Below are 25,268 nucleotides of genomic sequence, written 5' to 3'. Positions count from 1 at the left end.
GACAATATATTAAGGATAAAGAGTGAAGAATAGCAAGATGATTGAGGTAACTCTGTGAGATAGATGCACTCAATCAACCCGAGCAAACTGCTAGTTCTATTTCTACTCTTCAGAGAGTCATGACTAATGGGGTGGCTCAGGGAGAAAAGAGACAGACAAAGCATCTGATCAGGTGATAGATACATTATTGGTCAAACACAGGAATAGGTTGTACTAGCAGCAAATATTAAATCAAGATAGAAGACTTGGTCTTAGCTTTGTCTTTTACTGGCTTTGTGACCTTGGGAAAGTATTTAACTTCTCTGAATCTTACGTACTTCATTTGTAAAACAGGTTCAACATTAGGTTACAAATGAAATTCCCACTCGGCATAAAGATAATTGAGATTTTAAATTCCCAGGTGAGATGCCATATTTAGATTTATAAAAAAATATTGTTTGTTTCTTTGACTCTAAGAGCCTGTGTTAATCAACCAAATCAAGGAAGTATGGAGAGAAAACAATTTGTTGAACAGATTTCTTTAGAAGGAGAGATCAGTTTCTGTGCAATGAGTTTCTACCCAGAAGTTTTATTGGCAGTGTATGTGTGTGTTGTGTGTGTGTGTGTGTGTTTAGGGAATGGGGTGTTGATATTTTATAAGCCCCCAGTCTGGTGAAGGAGCCTTCAGAGATTCCTCTTAGAAACTGTGAAGTGATTTCCCTGATTTGGAAAAAATAAAAACTTTTATACCTGGAGAAAGCCATAGTGGACTATAGGTTGCAACAGACCACAGTCATGTCTTTCTAACAGTAGATCTCCACTCATTAAAGGTCTTGAAATGGGATCTGAATAAGATTCAAGAAAATGAAGTAGGACTGTTCATTTTGGCCAAAAGGGATTAACAAGACTAGGTTTATTTTTCTATTTTAAACCATCAGAAAAAAAGAAACAAAAAACAGATAATGCAATGGTTTTTGGGCATTTGATAACGGGTAGTACAGGACTGGAAGACATAACAGAAAGCAAGTAGACAGCTGAGCCCTGCAGTTGCCTGGTCTTGCCACTTGGAGGCAGTTTCTACACTGTACCACAGGTTGGAGAGCCCTAACAAAGACTGGCTCTGACTTCAAGTGGCAGAGACTAATAGTCCTTAACAACTCTAGCTAGAATTTACAGGACAGAGTATCAGAGAGGCGGCAATGCAGATTGAAAGCTCCAGAGATCTCCAGACAGGTATGTAGCCTCAAGTCTTTGACTGAATATTAATAGTGCATATGAGCAAGGAAACTATCTTGGGTGGGGTAAGAACAGTTAAAAAGGAACAGGCAAAATAATACCAGATGCTAGTGTAGATCTTGTGATACATGGGGCAACCGTGGCAGAATCCTCAGAAATGTTGCTTTAGTATTAGAGATAGATTAGCCTTCTACAAGGTTGTTTGGCACCCGCCATAATAAAGCTTAAAAGCAAACCTTGAAAGGATCCAATCATACCAAGTAACTTAACTTGGTCCGGAACAAAATCCCAAATTCAACAGTAATTAAGGAATAATTAATGTAAAATTCCCATTTTTCAGCCTCCAGTAAAAAACTATCTTCTATCTATCATCATCTATGGAGACCGGGGTCTGGGTAGAGGGGTAGACACTGACTCCTACTTAAAATCATTTGACCTTACAATGATGCAAAAATCATAGAAGAAACCATACGTCAGATTTAAAATTTTGACCTTTTCCTGGGCTAGTGATATGTGGTATGATACTCTTTTAGTCAGTAATGGGGATTGAACCCAGGGCCTCATGCATGCTGGGCAAGTGCTCTACTACTGAACTAGTTATATCCCCCATGAGGTGATCTTGTGATGCTAGACAGTGACAGGAAGCCGCAACCCCCATTCAGCCATGAAATCAGGAGACTGCTAAGCTTGACGTTTGGTAGGGCAGAATTAAATATACTTTCAACTTAAAATATTCTCCATTTATAATAAGTGTATCAGGACATATCTCCATTGTAAATTTGTATTTGATGTTTTATATATAAATGTTCTCAGTCCAATGCCTACCATAGTAGTAGGCATGTTGCAAACATTCATTCATTCATACCTAAAGGCAACCTTAGAACACAAACCATCAAGATCACAATATTTATCAGAAGGATACTTAATTTTTGTTCTGATCATCAGCAAAGATACAGAATGTATTATTTCATATCTATCTTCTCTCTTTAGAATCTCAGCTCCACACTGTAGGGAACTGTGTCCACCTTGTTTGCTGATCAACTCTCCACATTTATAATAGCACCTAGCACATGAGCGATAAATATTTGCTGAATGAATTAGTACATTTTGCAGTCATAATCTTTTCCCCAAAACATACCTTCTCCTTCTTCTCCCTGCTGAATAGTCTGAATCTCAGCATATACCAAGTCTCCTTCTTTGGGGTGCACTAGAAAGAAAAGACAACTTTGCTAGCCTGTCTCTCTCTGTTATGTTCTGCAGATGCCTCTTCCCAAGCATCCCCTCCACTCTCCTTGGTCACAAAATGAAGTGATTATTCATTGGGCATATCTGACTCCAGAGTACTGTAGGGAGATGAGTGACATTTTCCAGGGGCTCAGAGCAATTTCTCTTTCCCTGGCAGAGTCCAGGAGAAGTTTCTTATAAGGGGAAACCTCACCATTGTCACAGGAGATCTGTGGTTCCATCTGGGCAGAGCAGATGGAAGGAAAAGGCTCTCCCAGATCCGGGGTGGGAGGGCTCCTATGAGACAAAAACACATGATAATCCTTGGAGCATTCCAACATGTGTGAGGGTGAGACGTTTAGGTGGAGGTTGTGGGAAAAATGGGTTGGAGAGAAGTTAGCAGTCAATAGCTGAAGCTTTAATTGAAGCTTCCACATGTCTATATTAAGCTGGATTGTTCTTTTGAAAGAAACTAGAGAGCTTTGGTAAGGGAAGTCTACCCTGGGACAAGATCAAAGTCTTTGACATCACACTAACAATAATTGTCTCATAGACAGAATGGATAAAAACTGGCCTTCTCATCAGGAAGTAGTAACTAAATATATTCACATTGTTTATGTCTGGGAAATTCAAGAAGGAATTAGATATGATCCAAGATTCAGTTCCTGGGAATAACCTAAGACTGAAATACTGCCATAGAAGAGGATCATATTTTCCAAACTGAAGTTAAGAACACAAAGTCTAATTAATATATTTGCATATCTGGGAGAAAAATAAGTATATTAAAAATATAAGTCTCGAAAAATCTATAACATTTGTAGAAAATCTAGAATCTAACAATTGTACACATATTTAATAATATACTAACTCTAGAGTTATTTGTACAGAAATATTTTGTGCCAACCCAAGAAAATCTATAATCTTTGATATCATCCTTTAAGATGAGTGCATTAAGTTCAAATAAGAAATCAATCCAAACATATGCAAAAGCTATTTTTTTGCTATCATTGTAATTTTTAACTGACAGAATAGCTTTAGGAAGCTCATTTTTGACTGATTCAAGGAATATGAAAATGGAAGAATTTAGCCACAGAGTCTAAGAAAAATAACTTGACCTAATTTTTCAACCCCATGGTTTTGCATATTGTGTATTTGGGAAACAAAAAAGGCACTTGCAGAAGTTAAGGTCTCACCTGGTTTCAGCTGTCCAGAAACCATCTCCTGTAAAATAAAGCAAAGGCATACTCACGTCAGCAGAGGGAGCTCTTTCTCAGACTTTACATACATGAGTCACCTAAAGAGAGGTCCTCCAGAAAGACACCATTCAAATACTGACTGAGTCCTGATTCTCAATAACATATTGTGAAAAAGGATGGAACAAAGCATATAACTTACGGGGGCCAGTGCTACACATTCCTGGGTTTACATATGCAATCATATGAGACTTTATTAGGGTTCAAAGTTGTGTTAGTACAGCTCAAGAAATATTAAATATAAACAAATCATCACTCTTATAAAATAGTGACTGTGGGTAGACTTCAAGCAACACCAGGGGCTATGTCCAGAGGAAACTGAGGATCTGACTCAAGCATATTAACACTTGTCAGAGGTCCAAAGCTCCCCACATCCAGCTCAATACATGGTATGTGGAAGTTCTCCCAAGGATCTGGACAGCAAAATTGAATTGAATTGAATTGAATTAAGAGAAAGAGTTGTAGGATGTGGGTAATTTTCTAGACCCAAAAAATGTTTCTTTGCCTTTTTTTTTTTTTTTTTTTGTACTGTGGATTGAATCCAGGAGGCTTTACCACTGAGCTACATCCCCAGCTCTTTTTATTTTTTATTTTGAGACAGGGTCTCACTAAGTGCTAGGAATTTGCTAAATCGCTGAGGCTGACTTTGAACTTGTGATGCCTCCCGAGTCTCTGGGATTACAGGCATGAGCCACTGTGCCCAGCTCTGCACCTGTCTTTTATCCCATGTTTTCTGCCATCTAAAACTAGCTTGACCTGGTCTTGAGTCAGAGGGCTTTGGAAGCACATGGTAGACAGTGCCTGGGAGAGACCTTCTCCCACGTTGGGGAGGCTGACCAATGGAGAGCAAGGTCATTGGAGCACAAGATGGCAGGTTCAAGTCAAGATGGCCAAGGAAGACTCAGAGTACAAACCTGCCAGCTTCTATTTTCTGTCATTTCTTCATAGCCCATCAGTTTAGTTCGAATATCCATTTATAGTAGATTTGGGTCAGTCTGAATGATCTAGTTGGACTATCTGTATGAACTGAAGAAACTGCCCTCAAAAACTGTTAAGATAGTTTTTGAAACTTTATTCATTAAAGATTCTTTTTTTCCTTCCTTCCACTTGAGACTTAGTAGAATAGACTAGGTCTAAGCAGCTGTCACACACTGGTCTGTTTGGAGAACTGCCCTAGAAGAGACCTTGGGAGTGGCTTGGTGGTTACTGAGGCTGACCAAAGCTGAGGTGTCTGAGGCAGGGACAGGGAAGGAACCCTAGCAAAGACAAGAGAAGAACACAAACCTGATCTCCTCCAGTGCCAGTAGAAAAACAGCAGGGCCCCAAGCAGGAGAAGAACGCTGAGCAGTCCCCCAGTGGCTCCTCCAGCGATGAGGGCATTCCTGTTGTGGGCAGTCACTAAGGGAAAAGAGCCCATGTGAGCCCCAGCAGGAGAGGCTTAGGGCTTGGAATGGCCATGCATTCCAATCCTGGAACCTCTCCTTAGCTTGGCTGGGAGGGGAAGAGGCACAAGAAATTATGGGGTGGGGGGGGGGGGAAAGAAACTATGGGCCAAGGTAAGGCCAGAAGAATTCACCCTGTGTGGCCCAGGGTGGAGTGACACAGAAAATATGGGAAATATACATACAACAAAGTTAGTTGTGGGTGTTTCTGATTTTCCATATGACTCTTTTGCCTAACTTGTCATCTACAGCAAGAGAGATTTCATTCAGTTCTTCCATCACCTAACAAACATGCCCAGCAGGTGCCAGGCACAGATCTAAACCTTGAAGATACAGCAGAATATGATAACAAAGACTCTGTCTTCTTGGAGTTTATGGTCTAGCGAGGGGAGTCAGACAAGAAACAATTTTATAAGGGCTAGAAAGCAAAAGCAGGATGGAAAGACTAAGCGTGGGGTAGCAGTGGTGCTTTTTACACAGATCCTAGGTCCCCAGGTAAGCCAAATTCAGACGTGATAAGTGTCTCAGATTTAAACAGAAAACACCCTAATGTGAGAACAATAAAAATGCTAACAGTAATTTCCAATTATTTGAGCTACAATTCTTGGAACAAAATGGCCATTGGCCAGCAGGAGAAATTTCTGTCTCTATTTTTCCCATCCTGACAAATCTAACAAACTGCCATTTGACCTAAGAGTGGTTTCATCTATAAGTGTTCAGAGGGCAGCTGGTGCAGCATCCTTATCACAACAGTTGAACCAGATGGTTGGAGAGTAGGAGAAAGAAATCTGGGGGCAGAGCAGACTGGCCACTGTGTCCTGTATTGAATCTTTCCCCATTGCCTATTACAGCATCTACCTGAGCAAAATCAGAATCAGGGCTGGGATTTCAGATTTAATGGCTAGAAAGCAAATTATCCCTCCTTTCTGATAACTCAATAACCTAGAAGAAATGGCTACTCTTGAGGAAGGAATTGAAATTTGTCTTAGAAAGGCACAGGATTCTAAAACCAGATCATGGAGTTAGGATTTCATCTTTTCCACTTACTAGCTGTGAGGCTAGGGAAAATAATTTAATCTTCCTGTACTTCAGTTTTCTCATTTGTAAAATGAGAAAATGTTATGATTTGGATGTGAGATGTCCCTGCAAAGCTCACTGTGAGACAATGCAAGAAGAAGGTTCAGAGGAAAAATGATTGCGTTGTAAGAATGTTAACTCAATCAGTGATTTAATCCCCTGATAGGGATTGACTGAGTGGTAAATGAAGTGGTAGGGCATGGCTGGAGGAGGAGGGGATTGGGGCATGGCTTTGGGTGTATATTTGTATATGATGAGTGGACTCTCTCTGCTTCCTGATGATGTGAGCTGCTTCCCTCTGCCACACTCTTCTGCCATGATATTCAGCCTCACCTCCAGCCCCAAGTAAGGAGCTGGCCTTCTATGGACTAAGACCTCTGAAACCATGAGCTCTCAAATAAAATTTTCCTGTACTATTCTTCTGGTTGAGTCTTCAAGTCACAACAGTGAAAAAGCTGACTAAAACAGGGACCATAGCATCTATGCACTATTGTTGGTGGATTAAGTGAGCTAATATGTGTTCTGCACTTTGAACAAACAGTGCCTACAATGTAAGTGCTGTATCTACCTAAGTATTAGCTCTTAACCCCACAGGTTAAGCCTGCTTCCATACAGCACCACAGCAGTCAACCTCAACCCTTGCAGTAAGTCCCCTCAAAATTCATATGTTGAAGCTCTAACCCCAAGGTGGAGGTATTTGAACACTGGCCTTTGGAAGGTAATTAACTTCAAATGAAGCCATGAGGGTGGGGAGCCTCATGATGAATTAATACCTTTCTAAGAAGAGACATTAGCAAGCTTGCTCTTGTCTTTGTCTTTGTCTTTGTCATGTGAGAATACAGCAAGAAGGCAGCCATCTGCAAATCAGAAATAGAACCCTCACAGAACCCAATCCTGTTGATGCCCTGATTTCAAACTTCCAGCCAATAAATTGTTGAGAAAATAAATTTCTGTTGTTTAAGCCAGTTAGTCTATGGAATTGTTTTAAATGATGAGGTGTTTTTCCCCTTGTAGTGCTAGGAACTGAACCCAGGGCCTCATGCATGTTAGACAAGTGCTCTACCACTGAGCTACAAGCCTGGTCTCAGTCTGTGGAATTTTATTGTGGTGACCTGAGCTGCCCCATACAGCCCATCTTAGGCCTACTGCAGAATTTTTTCCTGCTATAAATTCTATTTCTAAGCAGAGAGATTTTGCATTAAGTCCATAAATGTGAAAGATTTAGAAGGAAATCTCACTTCATCAAACATCAACTGCATTCTTGCCATCTGTCTAACTCTCTGAGATGATGTTTCCCTAGTATGTGGAAAAACTGTCAAGCCCAGAACTGCAGGGAGGCTGTGAGAGGAAAATGAAATTACATGTGTGAAGTAACCGGCTCACTCCCTGGATCAGAGAAACCTAATCCATTCCATTACCTTAACCCCCCAAAGCAAGGAGAGTAATTTTACACTTGAGTGTCAATCACCAATAGATTTACTACTGCTCTCCTCCAGGATTATTACCTCAGCTCCCTGGGTAAACTTTTCAGTACAGGAGACCTCCTGGAGAAGCAACACCTCCTACCTTCAGAGTCACTCTGGATTTCGGGAGTCTTTAGAGTGTGCTCTGGTGGCTTTTGGCTTTCCTAACCTCTCTTCTCTTCCTCGAAATTGATTCTTGAAATGCCATCCACTCAGTCTCAGTCCTTCTCTGCCAGGAATTACACCCAATGTTTCAGGTCCTGAAGTTGTTCTAAGACCGAGATGCAACTCCTTCTGTGGCACCTAGTTCTGGGAGAACATCAGTCCCCTGACCTGAGAGGGCCCCCACTTGATCACAGGACTTGCCTCAAGGGAGTTGAAGAGAAAATTGAGCAGCAGCTGGCTATTAGTATAGTCACCCTTTCCCTGAGCCACAGTCTAAGCTGTTCAGGTTCATGGCTCTGTCTACCAGAGCTGACTGCTTATATAAATAGTACAGTTCCCTGCTTATTTAGCATGGTTGACAGTGTAGGTACTTGACAGCATGGCCTTTGGAGAACTTTGGCATTGCTGTCTGTCTCAGAGGTTCAAATCTGGGCTGCCATGTATAAACTCTGTGACTATATGCACATAACAAAACCTCTCTAAGCTTCACTTTCCCTTTTTGTAGAATGTAGATAATAAGATCTTTGTTTTCTAAGACTCTTACTACAATCAACAGAGATGATGTATGAAAAATTCATTCATTCCACAAGTATTTATTGAATGACTGAGTTGAGCCAAGCACTATTCCAGGCATGTGGGATACAATAGTGGTCAGAACATGAACCCACTGTCAGGAGGCTAACGTAAGAGGAGTGAAGAAGACAACCAAGGAACAAGGGTGCGCATGGCATGATAGTTGGTGATGAGTGTTGTGGAGGGCAACTCAAGCAGGACTGGGGAAGGGAGTGCTGAGGTGAAGGGCTGCCATGTTGTAAAGCATGGTTGGGGAGGGACTCATTGAGAAGAGTAGGGTAGAGCCCTGGAAGAAATGAGGGAGTGATATCAAAGAAGAGCAATGCGAATGCCCTGAGGGGAGAGTGTTCCTGGGAAATTTGAGGAAGAAACAGAGGGTCAGGGTGGCCAGAGTGAAGGAGATGGGAGAGTGTTGGGAGATGCAGTCAAAGTGACAGGAAGGTCAGCTCTGCAGGGCCTGGTGCGTCTTTGAGAATGTTGGTTCCATTCTGAAAGAGATGGGAAGCCAGAGGAGGATTTTGAACAGAAGAGTAATATGATCTGATGTAAGTGTTCCCTCTGATGTTGTTTTGGGTGAAATTCAAGAGTTTGGTTTCAGAGTTAATTTTTTTTGTTTGTTTTTTGGGTTAAACTTGAGAGGCTAATTGGAATTGTGAAGTGCTTGGTTTAAGTACTTGGGTGTATGGGTCTTGAGTTTCGACGAAAGATCTAGCTGTAGGCTGACTTTGGGAGTTCTTAGTACCTGGAAGTCATAAGTGCATTTAAAGCCATGACACTGGGTGAGATGATGGAAGACTTGGCACAGAGAGTCTGAGGACAGTGCCTAGGAGTTTCCAGAATATACAAGTTGGAAATGTGATGAGGCTCTGAAAAGAAACCTAAAAAAAGTGTCTGATGAAAAGGAAAGAGTTGTGCCCCAGAAGTTAAGGACAGTATTTCAAGAAGGTGGGATCCATTGAGTCAAGAGCTGGAGGAAGATCAAGTAAAGTGGAGGCCGAGCATTGCCCAGCCTCAGCACCATGGAGGTCATTAGTGACTATTACCGGAGTAACTTAAGTGGAGTGGGGCAAATATGAGAGAGGAGGGTTTGAGAGAAATGGAAGAAGTGAAGGGATTGAGTAGAGATAACTCTTCTGAGGAGTTTTGCTGTAAAGGAAAACAAGGAAATCTAGCTTTCCAGTAGCTCCTCCCTGGAAGATTTATTGAATGCCTAGGGAGGCACTGAACCCGAGGTAGGGGAGGAACTGAAACTCAGCGGAAACCAGTTCCTTAGTGCTAAGATGTTGACTGAGAGGATGACTTGGTCCACTGTGGCTTCTTGGGCACACAGGAGGGTGTGAACCAGAACTATAGGATCCCAAAGCAAGGTTTGTCTGCTCAGGGGACAAAGCTGGGCTCTGTGTCTGCTCACTGTACTTAAGTTTCCCGCATATAATTGTGTAGCTGAGAATCCCTTAGGCCTACAGGACGAAGCAAAGGACTGCCTTATGCCTTTGGTTCTGTCCACCTCGAGGACACTGATCAGATGTGCAATGAATCATTTACTGAAAGAAGTACAGGTGACACTTAGGCGACAGAGCTGTGCCCACCCTACAATGCTGCTAATGAGATAAGGCTACTCTTTGAAATGAGCACATAGTGGATCAGAGAACAGACATACAAAATCACCTCCAAGAGGCAAAATGGCTCCTGGCCAGCATTACCTCACTGTAATACTTTACACTGAACTGCTTGGTTTGTTAACATTCTAATGGAAGAAATTGTCTATCACAGGGGAGGATGGAGAAAGTAGTCAGGTAAAGACGAGCCACAAAGCTAATGTTGGCTATGCCCACTCCTAGTTTGAGGAAGTGTGCTGAGAATAAATAAGGTCAGTGGTGATTGAAACTTACCTGTCACAATGATGTTCACCACCTGGCTCTGGATGGGGCCGTAGCTGTTGTTGGCTGTACAGTAGAAGCCCCCGCTGTGGTTCTCCCTGACGACAGGGATCTCCAGCTCTGCTCTCTGGGAACGCTGAGTTTTCCTCCCCAGACTCTCCTTTGTGTCTTCTCTGTGCCAGGAGAATGTGGTGACCCCTGTGCCTTCGGCCACGGAGCAGACAAGGACCAGCATCTCCCCCTCAACCACCTGGCCCCCTGGGGGCTGGGTCTCCATGGAGACCTGAGACACAGGGACCCCTGTGTGAACAGGAGCAGAAACTGAGAGCTAGGTATGGGGAAGGCAGGATTGGGTGTTAGACAGAGTCACTTTTCACGTGACTTTAAGGTGTACACCTTAGCAGATACTAGTGTTGTGATCAATGGACTGTGGATTTTGAATCTAAAATGTCCCTAAATGTGCTAACTTTTCTGTCCTAATACACAATGTCCCAGGAGAGAAAAATAGACCATTCCTGGAGATGTATTTGAGTTTTGTCTGACCTAGCTGGTGGTCTGAATATTTTTGAGATATAGGTAATAGCAATAGTGGTTGTTATGGCCCTAAGCTGGACCACACCTATTTCCAGAAGTCCTGCTTTGGTACCTAAGACAAGATGATATACATATATATAATTGTATAATGATATACATATGCATGATATAATATATATAATTTTGACATATATATATATATATGTTTAGGTTGATGGACAATTTTTATTTAATATCAGGAAAAAATAGGCCACAATTTAAAGAACATACAAAGAAGTTTTTGGTCCCTTAAGAAGAAAATTTCTTAGAGAATATAAGTCATTTTTCTTACAATGTTTAATAAAACTGGCTCGTTCATTACCAAGCACAATGGCACATGCCTGTAATCTCAGCAACTCAGGAGGCTGAGGTAGGAGGATTGCAAGTTCAAGGCCAGCCTGGGATAATTAGCAAGACCCTGCCTTAGGAACAAACAGAAGAACAACGACAACAACAAAATCCTGACCCTCTTTTCATCCTGGCTTACACATGCTAATTCTTCTACAGAAATACAAGTCCAATTCCAATTACTTGTAAACATAGACAAAATGGTATTTAGTGTATTTATCTTTATATGTATATAGCTCCTTCTCCTCTGCTGCACACATCACAGGCAGTACATTGTTTTTACTATTGGTTAGGAAGAGGTGGATAATAGTCTTCTAAATAGTTTGCCCCAAGTTCTGGCAGGCTAGATCTGCCAACTCAATAACAGAGAACCTTGTTTTCTTTTCTTTTCTTTTTTTTAAACCCCAGTTCTTGAATCTAACTCCACCAATCTGCTGTATCACACCACATGAAAGAGTTTGAAAGGAAGACTGAGTTGTTAGGGAAATAAAGGTGGAAATGAAATTCCCTATTATTATTACAGTTCCTCACTTCTTATTCTAAGCCTGCTGCTCCTATCAGAATGACAAAACCACTCTCTTTCCCATAGTCTCTATCTCCACAGGTTCAGAAGGAGCCCAGAGAGGTGGGGGAGATGCCCCAGTTCCTCCCAGCTCCCAGCTGTGCTACTCACTCTGTACCAGGATCTTCTGGGGAAAGCTGAATTTCTGGACGCTGCTTGTCACTGTTTCAGCACCACATCTGTACGATCCTGAGTTTTCTCTCCAGATGGTGGAGATCTGGAGCTCTGAGAAATTGCTCCAATCTGACAGGATGATTTTATCATCTCTGAAGAAGATGAAATGAAGCGGGGTGTCTGATCGCTCTGGAGGAAGCTGTGTTTCACAGCTCAGGTTTACAGAGTTTCCCTCTGTAGGCTGAGAGGCTGTGACTTTCAGCTTTGGACGTGGAAATAATTCTAGAGAGAAAAGGTGAATCAAGTAGGAGCATGAGAGTATTTAACACTTGGGGAGAAACAGGTTTGGATTCTAAGTCCCAGGAAACTTCAGACATACAACTAGATAATTGTATCAAGCTGTCTTTTACATTTTTCTTTCCTAGGTCTATTCAAGTCCAATCACTCTTATTTTCTCTGCCTCCTCTCCAATTCCCTCTTGACATGCCCAACTTCCCCACTCTGACATTACTAAATGGATCCTATATGAAATGAAAGATTTACCTTGAATTCCAATATATAATCTATTTGAGCTAAGTATCACAATTTCATTCCTAAGTCCAGTGCATTGATAAGTGCCACTATTATTTAATGTTGCTCTCGGGATAGAAAGATCCAAGGTTTTGTTAGAAATAAGGACTTTTCCATTCCAAGTGTATTTCATGTAGGTCAACTCCTCTTTTCCCCTTTTCTGGCATCTCAGAACCAAAGTGTCTCCTTCAAACACAGAATAAGGAGCCTGTAGGATTAAGGATCCTGGAAAAAATACAGAGAAAAGATATCATCATTCAGGGCACTACCTTCTTTCTCCGTGTCCCTTCAATGACAAAGCCTTTATTGTTTTTTCTCCCTCCACCAGAATTTAATCTCCTGAACAAAGTCTATTTGTTTCTTTCCCAATCAGTGAGACATGCTTCAGATACAACACCTAAACAAATTCTAAACACATTTATTCAATCCTTTAAGGACAGATTCAAAATGTAAGGATTTTAATATGGAGAAGAAAAGCTAAAGAAAGTGTGATCAAAATCCCTGACATCATATAATATAGCAAAAATCAACACCAATCTGCTCGTTGAATCTCTGAGGAGATGCTATCAAAGAAGTAGCATTTGGAGACATATACAAGGAATTATGGTGGTCCATTGGGGAATGCTATATAGAATAATTATTTTCAGAGGCATAAGTCTAGGTGCAATTGATAGTGAATGTGGTCCTCTATGGAAATTTTCCTGCTGTTCAGGTTGTGATTTGAGATTAGCTGTATCAATTCTGTCTTAGATAACTGTGGTGAATACCTCCCTCTATAGAGCCATGCCTGTGAATGGGATCCAGAACATTATGTCAAAATGAGGTAAAACTGCACAGAAAGAGATAGGAGCATTTTGTAAATCAGAGATAAAAATAGAAATGAAGAAGGGACAGATACCAGGACAAGCAAGGATGAAAGGCCAGAGGTTGGAAATTTCTAACTTTCTTTATGACGCTTTTCACTTTCTGCTTTGTGCTCAGTGTGTTCATGTGTGTGATTTCTCCTTTACAAGGCTGCAAAGTCCTACAGGGTAGCATCTCAGACAGTTTCCTTTTTGTATTGACTAAAGCAAAACTCATTTCCTTGACTGTGTAAATGTGTAAATGTGTGGAAATGTTTGCTGATTGATATTAAGCATTTAAACTCGAATTTCAAGTGAAAAACATTTGCAGACAATGAGGAAGAATGTGAAACAGAAAGTAGCTGAAGTTGAGGGATAGAAAGGAAGGAAGGACCCTAATTCTTAAAAACTGCAGAGAGCTAAAATTTTAAGCAATTCACCTTCTTTCTCACCTGTAGAAAAGGTCAAGATTACAGGGTTACTTAGAAGTGAGCCCTGGACCTGGCATCTGTAACTTCCAGATTCATGAACTTGCAAGGTATTTCCTGGGGTTTCTCTTTCTTTTCTATTGGTGTGTCCACTGTACCATTTTGTTTTCTCTGATGCACAGAAATGAAATCCATTGCAAGTCAGATTCACTGTTTCTCCTTGAAAAACTGTGGTCCATGGAGGATGGAGGGAAATCACAGGTTTGGGTGCAATTGCTGAGAAGAAGAAAAATGATCTGAGTGGCGGTCCCTGCAATCCCTGTCACAGAGGTTCATGTGGGATAGACAGGAGAACCCGGATTTGAAGAATCCCCTGGGTGCTGGGGAGGGCTACTGCTTCCCCAAGTTGCAGGTTTTCCAGCTGGGCTCACCTTACTCCCAGGTGCAGTGGCTCCTCAGGGTTTCCAGGAGCAGACTGACTTTTCAGAGGGCAACTATAGTGGGATTCATTCATGATTGATCAATGATGGGAGGCTTACAAACCCTCTTACCTTTTCAGGTGGACCAGGTCCTCAGGTACATAACTGAGCATTGCATTTCTCCAGCACATGAACCTCCCTCCAGGGCTCTTCACACTACAGAGATCTCTCTAAGATGAGTGTGCGTGTGCATGAAGGGTACCAGAATATGCCATCCCAAAATATGCTTCTTTGGCATATTTGAATTATTTTGAGCTAAAAGCCCATTGAGGACTACCAGAAATAAGGAAAACTCTAAAAATAGGGCATATGTTTTCTTTTCCTAAAGAAAATTTGCTTTCATAAAGGCATCTCCTTCTATTGGACCTTCTCGGTAGAGGAATGTTGGCTTAGATCTGCACAACAAATCATAATAAACAACCCTTGTTGCCATGCTTTTCCTGGTCATCTTCCCATAACTTGTTTCTCCCTTTCCACGACCCCCAACCCCTTTAACTTTGTTTAGCCTAAGATGATATATAAGCCTCAGTTATCTGCTGCCTGCTTGAGCCACACTTGACTTTGTGAGCTCCCATGGGTACTTATGTAATTAAAGCTTAATTTTTCTCCTATTAATCTTTTACCAATTAAATATCAGCCTCAGCCAAGGAGCCTAAGATGGGCTGAAGCAAAAATAATTGTCCCCCTCCCCTTATATGCAGCATGGGCATATGTTGGGACTGGACTTACATATGGAAGAAATACAGAAATTTGGAGATCACTTATGCTGGTATGAAAAAAGTCCAAGTTGTATTTCTACTCATATTGTAACAAGGACTTAAACTCTTCACTTCTGCCTGCAAATGTGTGATGGGTGGCTAAAAGGAGTATTAAAGACTTGGCATCTTTACCTCCATTTTACATCTATTTCCTTTGCTCTGAGTCACCTTTGATTTCAGGAATGGAATCTGATACAGTAAATAACTGTGATGAGTTGAAGCTACCCTGCCAGGCAACAGCAATTTTTTTTTTTTTAACCTGACAGAATCAGACCTGACCAATCCTGAAATAATGAGATAATATTGAGACGGACCACACCTGATCAAAGTCACATGTTTGGTAGCATTACAAACCTTCTAGCTCTGCAAACCCATGACTCTTGCCTTCATTTTCCTCTTTAAAAGCCTCAAAGTCATTGTCAGTGCCTTGTGTGGGGGTTTCTGCCACATCCCACATGGATGAGAAAAGGGTTAACTGCTGGAGGACGATGTTGGCTATAAATCAATCAATTAGGGGCTGGGGTTGTGGCTGTGGTAGAGCGCTTGCCTAGCATGTGTGAGACCCTGGGTTTGATTCTCAGCACCACATATAAATAAATGAATAAAATAAAGGTCTACCAACATCTAAAAAAATCAATCAATTACTCATAAACTTATCTAATCAATAAAAACACAAGAGCCAGTACTCTTTTTAAATGAGAGGCGACGTGATAGATCCGCTTCTAACAACATGGAGTAGCCCAACTCTTTCATTTATAGTCACACAGGTAAAGGGGCCCGGACTGGGAGGGACGACTTCTGTGATGAAAGGATGTGGTGGAGTTAAGGGAGCCACTTTCTCAAGGAAACTATCATAGAACTAGACAGGGAACCACTCCCACGCAGCGTCACATACTCGCCATCCTGGCTGCCAGTTCCTAGAAGCCAGGCCTCTGTGTCCCACGTCTCTACCTTGTCTGTTTCTACTAGATAACGATGGCTTCCCACACCCTTGAAGACAGAGCTAAGGGGATGAACCACTTCTCTTCCCAGTGTAGCTACACTGATTAAAGTTTCTTCATGCTTTGTATCATTTCCTTTTCTATTTGTTTTTGGGGTGAGTGGCTGAACCTGATTTGTTGGATCCTCCGAGTCAGGCCTCTGGCCTAGGACTCCAGTAATAATATCAATGAGAAGTAGGTGTGAGAACAGGGAGCAGGCTGCTGTGTGAGGTATGAAATACTTCTAGACAGCTACAAAGGGTAAGACTGCAGGGAGATAGGTACTCTCAACACTCTAAACCTCAAAGACACTCTGATGGCAAGAAAATATTGACCTTGTGTGAAACTGGACCCTGAAATCTTTGAAACACGGATGGACAGATCTGGAGAATATAGGGTAAAAACAAGTTAAGAAAAAAAAAAAATCTAATGCTCCCTGTGGAAAACAAGGGAAGAGATTTCTCTCCCTTTTCTTTCAGAATTTCTTTTCCTGTCCTGTTTGAATGTTTATAAATCTTTATAATGACTAACTAAACAAGAGTCTGGCCAGTCTGAAACCTCAGGAAAGTCCTGGGTGCCATTTATTATCCCTAAAGAAGGCAGGGGGACAGTAAAATACCATCCCCAAATGCTCCCTTCCTTTTTCTAAAAGCTCAACCAAGTCAAGGGAGCAATAACTGCTTTGGGCTGGAAAGTACAGATACATACTCTCTTAGAGGACCCTGGTTTTCTCTCAGGCACACTGGGAACCAGGGAAAGTTAGTGCCATCTGTCCAAAGCTACCTTCTTGAATATATGCTGGGAAAGTTGCTCCTTGAGACGCTGGTCATACAAGCAAACTAATGCTGAAGATGTCACTGCTGCTGCAGCTAATGTATAAAACCCCTCTCTGAGTAGGGCTAGTTATGGAGCTGAGTGCCTTGTAGAAAGAGTACACGCCATTCCTGAGCCAGTCACCACTGGACAAAGTAGCAAGAGGGAGAGGAGGCACTTGCTTGATGGAGGGGCTCTCTGTTCAGCCTGTCACCCATGAATTCCCCTTGGAGCAGTCACTGTCCCCACCCCCTGGTACTGGGGATTGAACCCAAGGTGCTTTACCACTGAATTACATCCCCAGCCCTTTTTATTTTTCACTTTGGGACAGGATCTCACTAACTTGCTGAGGCTGGCCTCACACTTGCAATGCCCCTGCCCCAGCCTCACTGAACTCTTCCCCAATAAATCCTATGTCTCATATGCCATCTCTGGGTACCTTCTTTGGCCTTTCCACAGCCTACACCACTGCCCTGACCCAACCGGGCCGTGGACATGACATGCTACCTTTTTGGTTTGGGGGAGATGGCATATGGGAAGATGGCACCTTTGTCTTCCAGCTTCTGTGGGAGACTGAGTCTAACTTTGGTGGGCTCACCTGACTCCAACATGTAAAACTATCAGTTGTTATAAAAATATGAGAAGTTTGTTTCTCCTACAGTAAAAGTCAACCAGCTAACAGGTGCCTCCTGGTTATCATAGTTAAGATAAACTATATGTCAATTTCTTTTATTTGAAGACCAATTATTATTTATCTTGAAAACACGTATGTATGGATTATCTGCTTGTCTAAATAGAGGAACAAAATTCCTTTCTGTCTTTGCTATCTTTTAGTGGTTTGTCTATGATGTGTGTTTCATTCTGATTTAACACTTATTCAATAATAAAGTGTTTTCCTTTCTTTACTACATTTATGGAGAGGATTTCTGGGTTGGGAGAAGATTTTATTTGTAGTGCTCTGAGTCCTGTAGTTTTAAGATTGTGAAGCTAACAACAAAATTATTATTAGAAACATCCTTCTCAATGTAATGCTATTCTCTGACTTGCTTAAAGATGAGTGGTTTGGTAAGCTAATCTTTCAATGGGTGTACAAGTGAAAATTTTTTGATTACTATTTCAGATCCTGCCTAAGATGCAGTATTTCATGAAGTTGGAAAAGTGACATGGAACCACTGTTCTGATGGCTGACAGCGCTGAGGAGTGAAATAAAGCAAGATCTGTTAAAATGAAAAAGGAGAAATGAATAAAAGGAAAGCACTGGTCTGGTTCCTGGGGGTTAGTCCTAATGCCCTCTCTGGACTGCTGCCCATCAACGGGTTTGAAAAAGTGAAGTAACTGGCCTTCCCAGCTACACCGTCCAGGTCTGGATGAAAAGATGTCAGAGTAATAAAGCTAAGGTACACCAGGCAATGGGTTCTGGGGGAAAGTCTGCCTTTATGTTGAAAGACAGAAGCACTTGGGAATTCTTTGACAGCTTCAGTTCCCTTCTCTGCTGCCCCACACCCCTTCCTGTCTTGAACACAGCCAGGAGGCCTGGAGCTCTCACAGATGCCACATTTAAAAAATCAATAGTAGATTCACGCTTTGTTCTACAAATCACCTATGATAATCCAACTTCTGCGAAGTGGAAAATAAAACAAATTATAATTGTTTTTTTATTTTTCAAAAATAAAATTTCAATTTTGGGGTGCTGTTATTTACTATACAATTTTAAGTGGAATCACTTTAGATTGATTTTTGTCTTGTTACCTTTTCATGCTCCGATAAGGGGGAACTGTCCACAGTTAAGGACTTCAAAGCAATTGCTTTTTTAAAGCTCGAGATATTAAATATTCTAAACTTTTTCTGGAAGGATTTCCCAAATGAGTCTTTTAATAATATCCAAATGAAAAGAAAATAACTTTCCTCTGATTATGGGGAAAAAAAAAACTGTAAGGTCACTTGAATGCATGTTTTAGATGAAGAGGTTAAATGTTTCTGTTTGGTAATGTAAAACATTCATGAGTTTTTGTAGACTTCAAAAAAATTTTTTTTTCTTATCCGGGCACAGTGGTGCACGCCTATTATCTCAGGAGGCTGAGGCAGGAGGATAGTGAGTTCAAAGCCAGCCTCAGCAACTTAGCAAGGCCCTAAGAAATTCAGCAAGACCCTGTCTCAAAATAATAAAATAAAAGAGAGCTGGGGATGTGGCTCAAGTGGTAAGTACCCCCGGGTTCACTCCCTGGTCCCCCGCCCCAAAAAAAGAAAAATATTTTTCTCTGAAGGAAAGGTACCAGGGAATGAAATTGATCAAATTACCTAAAATGCATGTAAAATATGCCATAATGAATTCTACTATTGTGTATAACCATGAATTCTACTGTTAGGCACCAGTAAGAAAGATTAAACGTTTTGTCTCTTAAATATTTGGACAGAATGCCCTGTGTGCTCATTGGGAATGGAGTTGTGCTTCTCCTGAAGAGAGTAGAAATCCCCATCAGTTATGTTCTTAGGAAGATCTTGGGGCAAGGGAATGGGGACTTGGGCTGGCTGCAGGTACTTTCCTGGAAGGAAGGAGACCTTCCTTCCTTTGGTAAGTTCAACTAGATTCTTCTTTGGTTCAAGTAAGCTGCCCATCTGGTGTGCAGTGGCTCTGTGACCAGGAGGAGACCCTTTGTCAGGACCTTTGTGAGGTTTGGATTGAATTCTGAGATTAATCACACTAAGTGACTGATGTAAGACATTCTGTTTCATTTCCTCATCCTAGAAACATTAGCAAAGTCTTGCTGAGTTACAATCCTATCTCACTTTGGCAGGGAAATAGTTTGTGTCCATGACGTTGAGAGGGAGAGCTATAAGGGACAGTGTATACCCCGGGGGCTGTGGTTTCTGTCGACTCAAACAGGATAACCACCAGCAATTCTCAGGATGTGTTTGGAAGGAATTCCACAGTGGTTGCCAAACATCTGTGAGACAGTTCCTTATAAAACACTGGACTTTCTATCAGGGTGTAGCAGTGTGCACCTATAATCCCAGTGACTTGGGAGGTTGAAGCAGGAGAATTGCCAGTTCGAGGCCAGCCTCAGCAACTTGGACCCTGTTTCAAAATGAAAAAAAAAAATTTTTTTTTTTGAAAGGGCTGGGTTGTAGCTCAGTGGTAGAGCACTTGTTTAGCATTTATAAGGCCCTGGGTTCAATCCCCAGCATGAAAAAGAAAGAAAGAAAGAAAGAAAGAAAGAAAGAAAGAAAGAAAGAAAGAAAGAAAGAAAGAAAGAAAGAAAAGACAAGACAGACTGGACTTTCTGCTGACCAGCAGGATAGATGGGTGCTCAGAGTCATCATGATTTGAGCTATTTCTAGAAAAAAGTGTCTACAGAGAATTGGTCATACATTGTTAGGGGCAAAGCTGAGCTCCAGTCTCCCACTTTGTAATAATGACTTTTAAAAGTCTTTTCCTCTCAGAATTCTACGCATTCCAACATCAGGCTTGGCCAGAATCTCACATCAGGTGAGATGATGCCTCTTCCTACTGTAAACTCCAGTGACACGTGTCCCAGTCTTCCATGTTCATCCAACACAATGGCAAGTTTGGTCTGAGAAAGGTACTTCCAAATACTCTAATGCTTAGCATCAGAATCACCGAAACAACTGATATTTTTATGTCTCTGCAGCACTCAGAGAAGAAATGAAGAAGACAATGTGGTCTTTGTTACAAGAGATAGAGGACAGTTATTAGAACATCTGGAGATATGAAAGAGAAAAGAAAAGGGGAACTTACCAAATTGTCCATGGACTGGAGCTGCAAAATAGTAAAAAGCCAGGTATCAACACAGGTAAGGTGTCCCCAACCATTTCTCCCTGAGAACCTGCATGCTATATTCTATTTCCAAACAAAAGGAAGAGAAATACATGCAGTTCCACTTATTCAGAGGAACCAAGTAACATGGTGACCCAAATCTCATGTTATAGACTCAGACACCTGGTTTCAATTTTAACCATGTAAACCCTGGGCAAACCACATAAACTTCCAACTCTCAGTTTCCTCTTTTGAAAAATGAGGACCATAAAATGATTTCATGGTGTTATTGTAGTGAATTAAATTAATAAGTCCTCAATTAATGGTTGATGTCCTATTTTTAAAAATGTATGGGGCTATTGCTGAAACTTGATTCCATGATAGTTTTGCCTGGAGTATTCTTCTTCTTCAGTACCAAGTCAAGTCACATCCACGCATTAGGGTCTAAATGAAACCTTACCTCCTCCATGAAACCTTCTCAGGTGTCTCTAGGCTGAAGCAAGCTCCCTCTTCTCGTGACTCAGAACACTGACTATCATAGCTTATTGAAGCTCATAATTAAACACACAATATGGGGTAAATGTTAAATGCATAGTGTCCAAAGTCAGATGATGGGTTTGAATCCTGACACCACCACTAATTCTAGCTGCATGAATCTTAGTCATGAGACCACAGTTACTGTGCCTTCGTTTCCTCATTTGTAAATTTGAGTTATAACAGTTTTGGCTATTGATTGTTACAGAATTGAATAGATTAATACATGGGATATTCTTAGAATGGTGTCTGGGACATGGGAGTTAGAAAGAAACAATTGTTATCATCACCCATTATCCTATGATCCAGTATGTAATATTTCTCTTGTATAGGCAAGTCAAATGTTCTGGCATTGGAACTTCGATATTCTAATCAGTGTCAGTTCTTGAGGGCAGAGGCTGTGATATCCAGGCTTCTCGACTCTCTGAGGTGCTCATCTCTATGCTATGCTGAGAATATTCACCCGTTCACTATTTACTGAGTTCCCATGATGTACACTAATTATAAGTCTTCCCCAAGTTAGAGTCTGGGGATCCAAGTTGGAGCAAGATAAATTCACTTAACAAGTACACAGACTGACTTTTAAAATTCCCTAGTGTGAACTACTAGGAATTCAGTGTCTCATGTGGACAAATATTGTCAAATAATACAGAAGCAGGGGCAGGGGATGGTGAATTGAAGGAAACCATTTCATTTTTTTTCTCTTCTCATGATCTTTGCAAAGTCACAGTAGGTTTGATCTTAGGATACAGAGAAGGAAATTACAATTCTCAGCAGAGCATCAATTGTCTCAGCTCACAATTAGAATATATATGGTTCTTAGAATCTCAGATTGTATTTTTCTCTGGGTTTTCATGAACTGCAATTTAGTGGGGGGTAACTGAATCTAGTTATTTTTTGTTTGTTTGTTTTCACATGAAAACAAAAACGGAGAGGGCTTTTTCATAGGCAACTAAAAGCAAAAGTGGATGAGGAACACGTTTTTGGAAATCAATTTTGTTTATTTCCCTCATGCCGTTAAATCAATACCTTCTCCTTTGTTCATATTCTGCTGTTCTGAAAAGGGAGTAAAAAATCCATAGTCACTAGCCAGAAGAGGGGCCTTTGGCTTGGCCTGAGGCTCAGGCCAGACTCCTCTCCGTTACTTACCAAGGATCAGCAAGGATGCCCACAGCAGCATGGAGTCCTACCCCAGCAGCCAGAGAAGGAGTAGATCTTAGGAGACAAGACAGGTCAACCCAGACTGTCAAAGCAGCGTGTGTCCACACTGTCTGCTCACAGAAGTGAGTGCAGGAGTACTTCTCTGAATAGACCTGTTTGCATAATGATGTGAAGACGGAAGTAGGGCAATCTTTCTTAAAAATACCATGTGACACAGTGTAAGACAATCCAGAAAGTGAAATTATTTAAGTATTGCTCTGACATCATGGTATGAAGAGTTTCTCCAGTTTAGCTGTCACATTTCCAAACTTTCTAGCTTCTGTCTTTCCAGGAGATCAAGGTTGATCCTCTCTGCCTCCAGAAACCAGGCAAGACTGAAGTCCTCCTGAGATTCACATAATCCAAGGATGTACCTGAAACACCCTGAGATGGAGAATATTCCATTCAGTCAGAAATATCCTCCCCTGTTCCATACTGCCTCTGCTGGACCCACCCCAGGATGAATTTCTCAGTCACAAGACAACTCAAACTTCTAACATATATGAAAATATCATGACTCATCTGTCCCAGGGGAAGTCACAACCTTTGATCTGAGTAAGATGAGCTAAAGAGGAAATTATATCCTCATCACATTCTTCTTATATAATATGACTATGTATTTTCACTTAAGGTCCTAAAATCTGAAATTTGCTACAGGACTATCTTGGCAGATATATTGTATATCTTGGCAGATGTATTATATAACTGTATTCTAGGTATAGAACCAGATGCTGGGAGCATAGTGGAAATCAAGACTCAACAAGCTTTTCATTCTAGTAGGGGAGACAAACAGTCAATAGGGAATTATACACTGAATGAAAATGCTCTGGTAGGAGGGAAAATGACTTGGTGGGGAATCAGGAGAGGCTTCCTAGTGGAAGTAACATGAAAGTTGAAGGGATGTCATTCTAGAACTGGAAGTTAGCATGGACGAAGGTGGAAGGCAGTCACCATCACCATCATCATCATCCTACAAACCTGTGAATAAATGACCTTTGGTCTTCTTATAAGGAAGGATAATGCACATAGGAGTGAATTAGGAGCACTCTGTATTTCTAATATAACTATATAATTATAGTCATATATAATATATATATCATTATATGTATGCACACACACACACACACACATACCCCAAAATTTTTACTCTTGCCCTGGTCCCTTTCAAAAGTCAGGGAGTCACCAAATACTTAACAAGAAGGGAAAGGGGTGATACTGTTTTTCCATGAACTTCATTTAATGTGGTAACTGACTTTCTTACTACTTCCTTTCTGCTGGCTAAAAGTGAGTTAATGTCTTGAAAAAGGATCACCAAAATAAAACATCTTAAACTATCATCCTTCATTAGATTTTATGATTTTCCAAATCAGTAATTTATTGGAAAGCTGTATGTAAAAGAACTTAAAATTTAGAGACTAAAGTGAAATTCCCAATTCACCAGTACACAACATTAAACTGTGCATTACATGACTTCTGAATGCTATCTGTGACTGCCCATTTTTAACTTGAACTGAACATCACAAAAAGTATTTAACAAAAAGCCCATTTTAGAAAGGCATATTTTAAAAAACTGCACTGGAGGGTCCTCTTTACTTTATGGGAGCGCAGCAAGTGCACATTTTACTGATTTATTCTGGTTTGATTTCTTTTCATAGATTGGTGCCCCTGGCATTTGTTTTAATCTGACTTAGTCTATTTCAAATAGGCTTTGCAAATTCAAAGCCTATGGGAGCCAGATCAGCAATGTAGAGTGAAGGGAGTGACATGTTAGAATAATCAACTTCCAAAATGCAATAAAATTCAATTACTTTTTTTAACTGAACTATTGGATATGCTTGTAACAATATAAGAATGTATTAGAGACTATATTTTCAATCAAAACTTGACAAGTACAAATTGTAATGCAGACATAAAGTTTTTTCTTCATTATTCATTACTTTTTAGTTTGGGAACTGGAAACCTGACATCTCCTCTTCTACACCAAGAAATCAGTGTCAGAACTTACATTTCACATTGTATATGCAATGTAGGATTCAGCTTTGTATACTTTAAATGGTTGCCATATTTAGTTTATTGTTTTATAAAGGCAAACAATTATTTGCAAATGTAGGCACTTTTGACCATGGGAAGGAACTTTGCACAATAGTTTTTATATTTAGGAGAACTTCTTCTTTGTAGAATTCTGGCAGTCCTCCATTGCCATATTGTTTTTCAGTGTTGCCTTACTCCTCAATTATTTCTATTTGTAACTCTTCAGTCTCACTATCAATATTAATTGAAAAAAAAAGCAAATTCAACTATACTGGTTTATTTTCAGATCTTTCCTTTCTGAATTCATTTTTCAATTCCACAGTTTGGGATATGTAGTTCAATCTATTCCTTTTATTTCTGGAAATTGATTTCAATGAATAGGATCATTATTTTGGGTAATTACAAATGCTTATCTCAGAAGTAGTTGACGTGCTTAAATGGGTTGCATTGTACACTAAAAGTCCAACTATTTGATCTTTGGTAAGAAGCTGAGGCCAAGTTTGCTCAGTGGATGACATAAACAATTTATTTCCTTTTAATTCACCATGCTGCAAGTAAACTACCTATACTACAAAGAAATACATGAGGCAACTAACTTATAAAGAAAAGCAACATCTATGTATCTCACAGCTGTGGAGGTTCAAAGGCACAGCACCTCATTGGCTTGGTTGTGGTCAGGGTGGCAGATGACAGCAGCAGGGACAGCTGTGTCAGAACATCTTGAGCCAGGAACAGAGAGAGGAAGGGCAGAGTCAGACTTGGGCTTTTCTGTTAATCCTCTCATGAGAACTACCAATGTGTCCCATGAAAACTATCTTCCACGGGTACTCCCTTAAGGGCCTAAGGATCTCCCACTTTGGGAGAGACTTGTCTCCCAAAATACAGCACTTACCAATGTCTCCACCCTAGAGACCAAGACAGTATATCCCTTTGGATTGGTCGATTGTTTGATTGATACTGAAGATTGAA

General features: G+C 40.8%; 1 protein-coding gene across 2 annotated transcripts in view; it reads right to left on the bottom strand.

Moving 5' to 3' along the window:
• The window catches only part of LOC124990328 (Fc receptor-like protein 4), a 79,127-nt gene extending 56,791 nt beyond the window's left edge, over positions 1-22,336 (bottom strand). The window contains exons 1-10 of one of the 2 annotated variants that reach the window (XM_047560257.1): positions 22,218-22,336; positions 20,517-20,537; positions 13,754-14,005; positions 12,433-12,684; positions 11,887-12,171; positions 10,305-10,592; positions 4,977-5,090; positions 3,633-3,660; positions 2,654-2,736; positions 2,354-2,422 (exon numbers count right to left, since the gene is read on the bottom strand). In XM_047560257.1, the coding sequence (XP_047416213.1) occupies positions 2,354-2,422; positions 2,654-2,736; positions 3,633-3,660; positions 4,977-5,090; positions 10,305-10,592; positions 11,887-12,171; positions 12,433-12,684; positions 13,754-14,005; positions 20,517-20,537; positions 22,218-22,248 (1,423 nt within the window). In that variant the 5' untranslated portion in view covers positions 22,249-22,336. The remainder of the gene's footprint in view (positions 1-2,353; positions 2,423-2,653; positions 2,737-3,632; positions 3,661-4,976; positions 5,091-10,304; positions 10,593-11,886; positions 12,172-12,432; positions 12,685-13,753; positions 14,006-20,516; positions 20,538-22,217) is intronic. The other variant, XM_047560246.1, reaches the window with a different exon arrangement.
• Between the last annotated feature and the right edge of the window lie 2,932 nt (positions 22,337-25,268).

The sequence above is a fragment of the Sciurus carolinensis genome, chromosome 1, assembly GCF_902686445.1.
Source record: "Sciurus carolinensis chromosome 1, mSciCar1.2, whole genome shotgun sequence".
Classification (NCBI taxonomy): Eukaryota; Metazoa; Chordata; class Mammalia; order Rodentia; family Sciuridae; genus Sciurus; species Sciurus carolinensis.
Note: the sequence above shows the minus strand (reverse complement) of the source record. Positions and strands in the feature narration are given on the sequence as shown.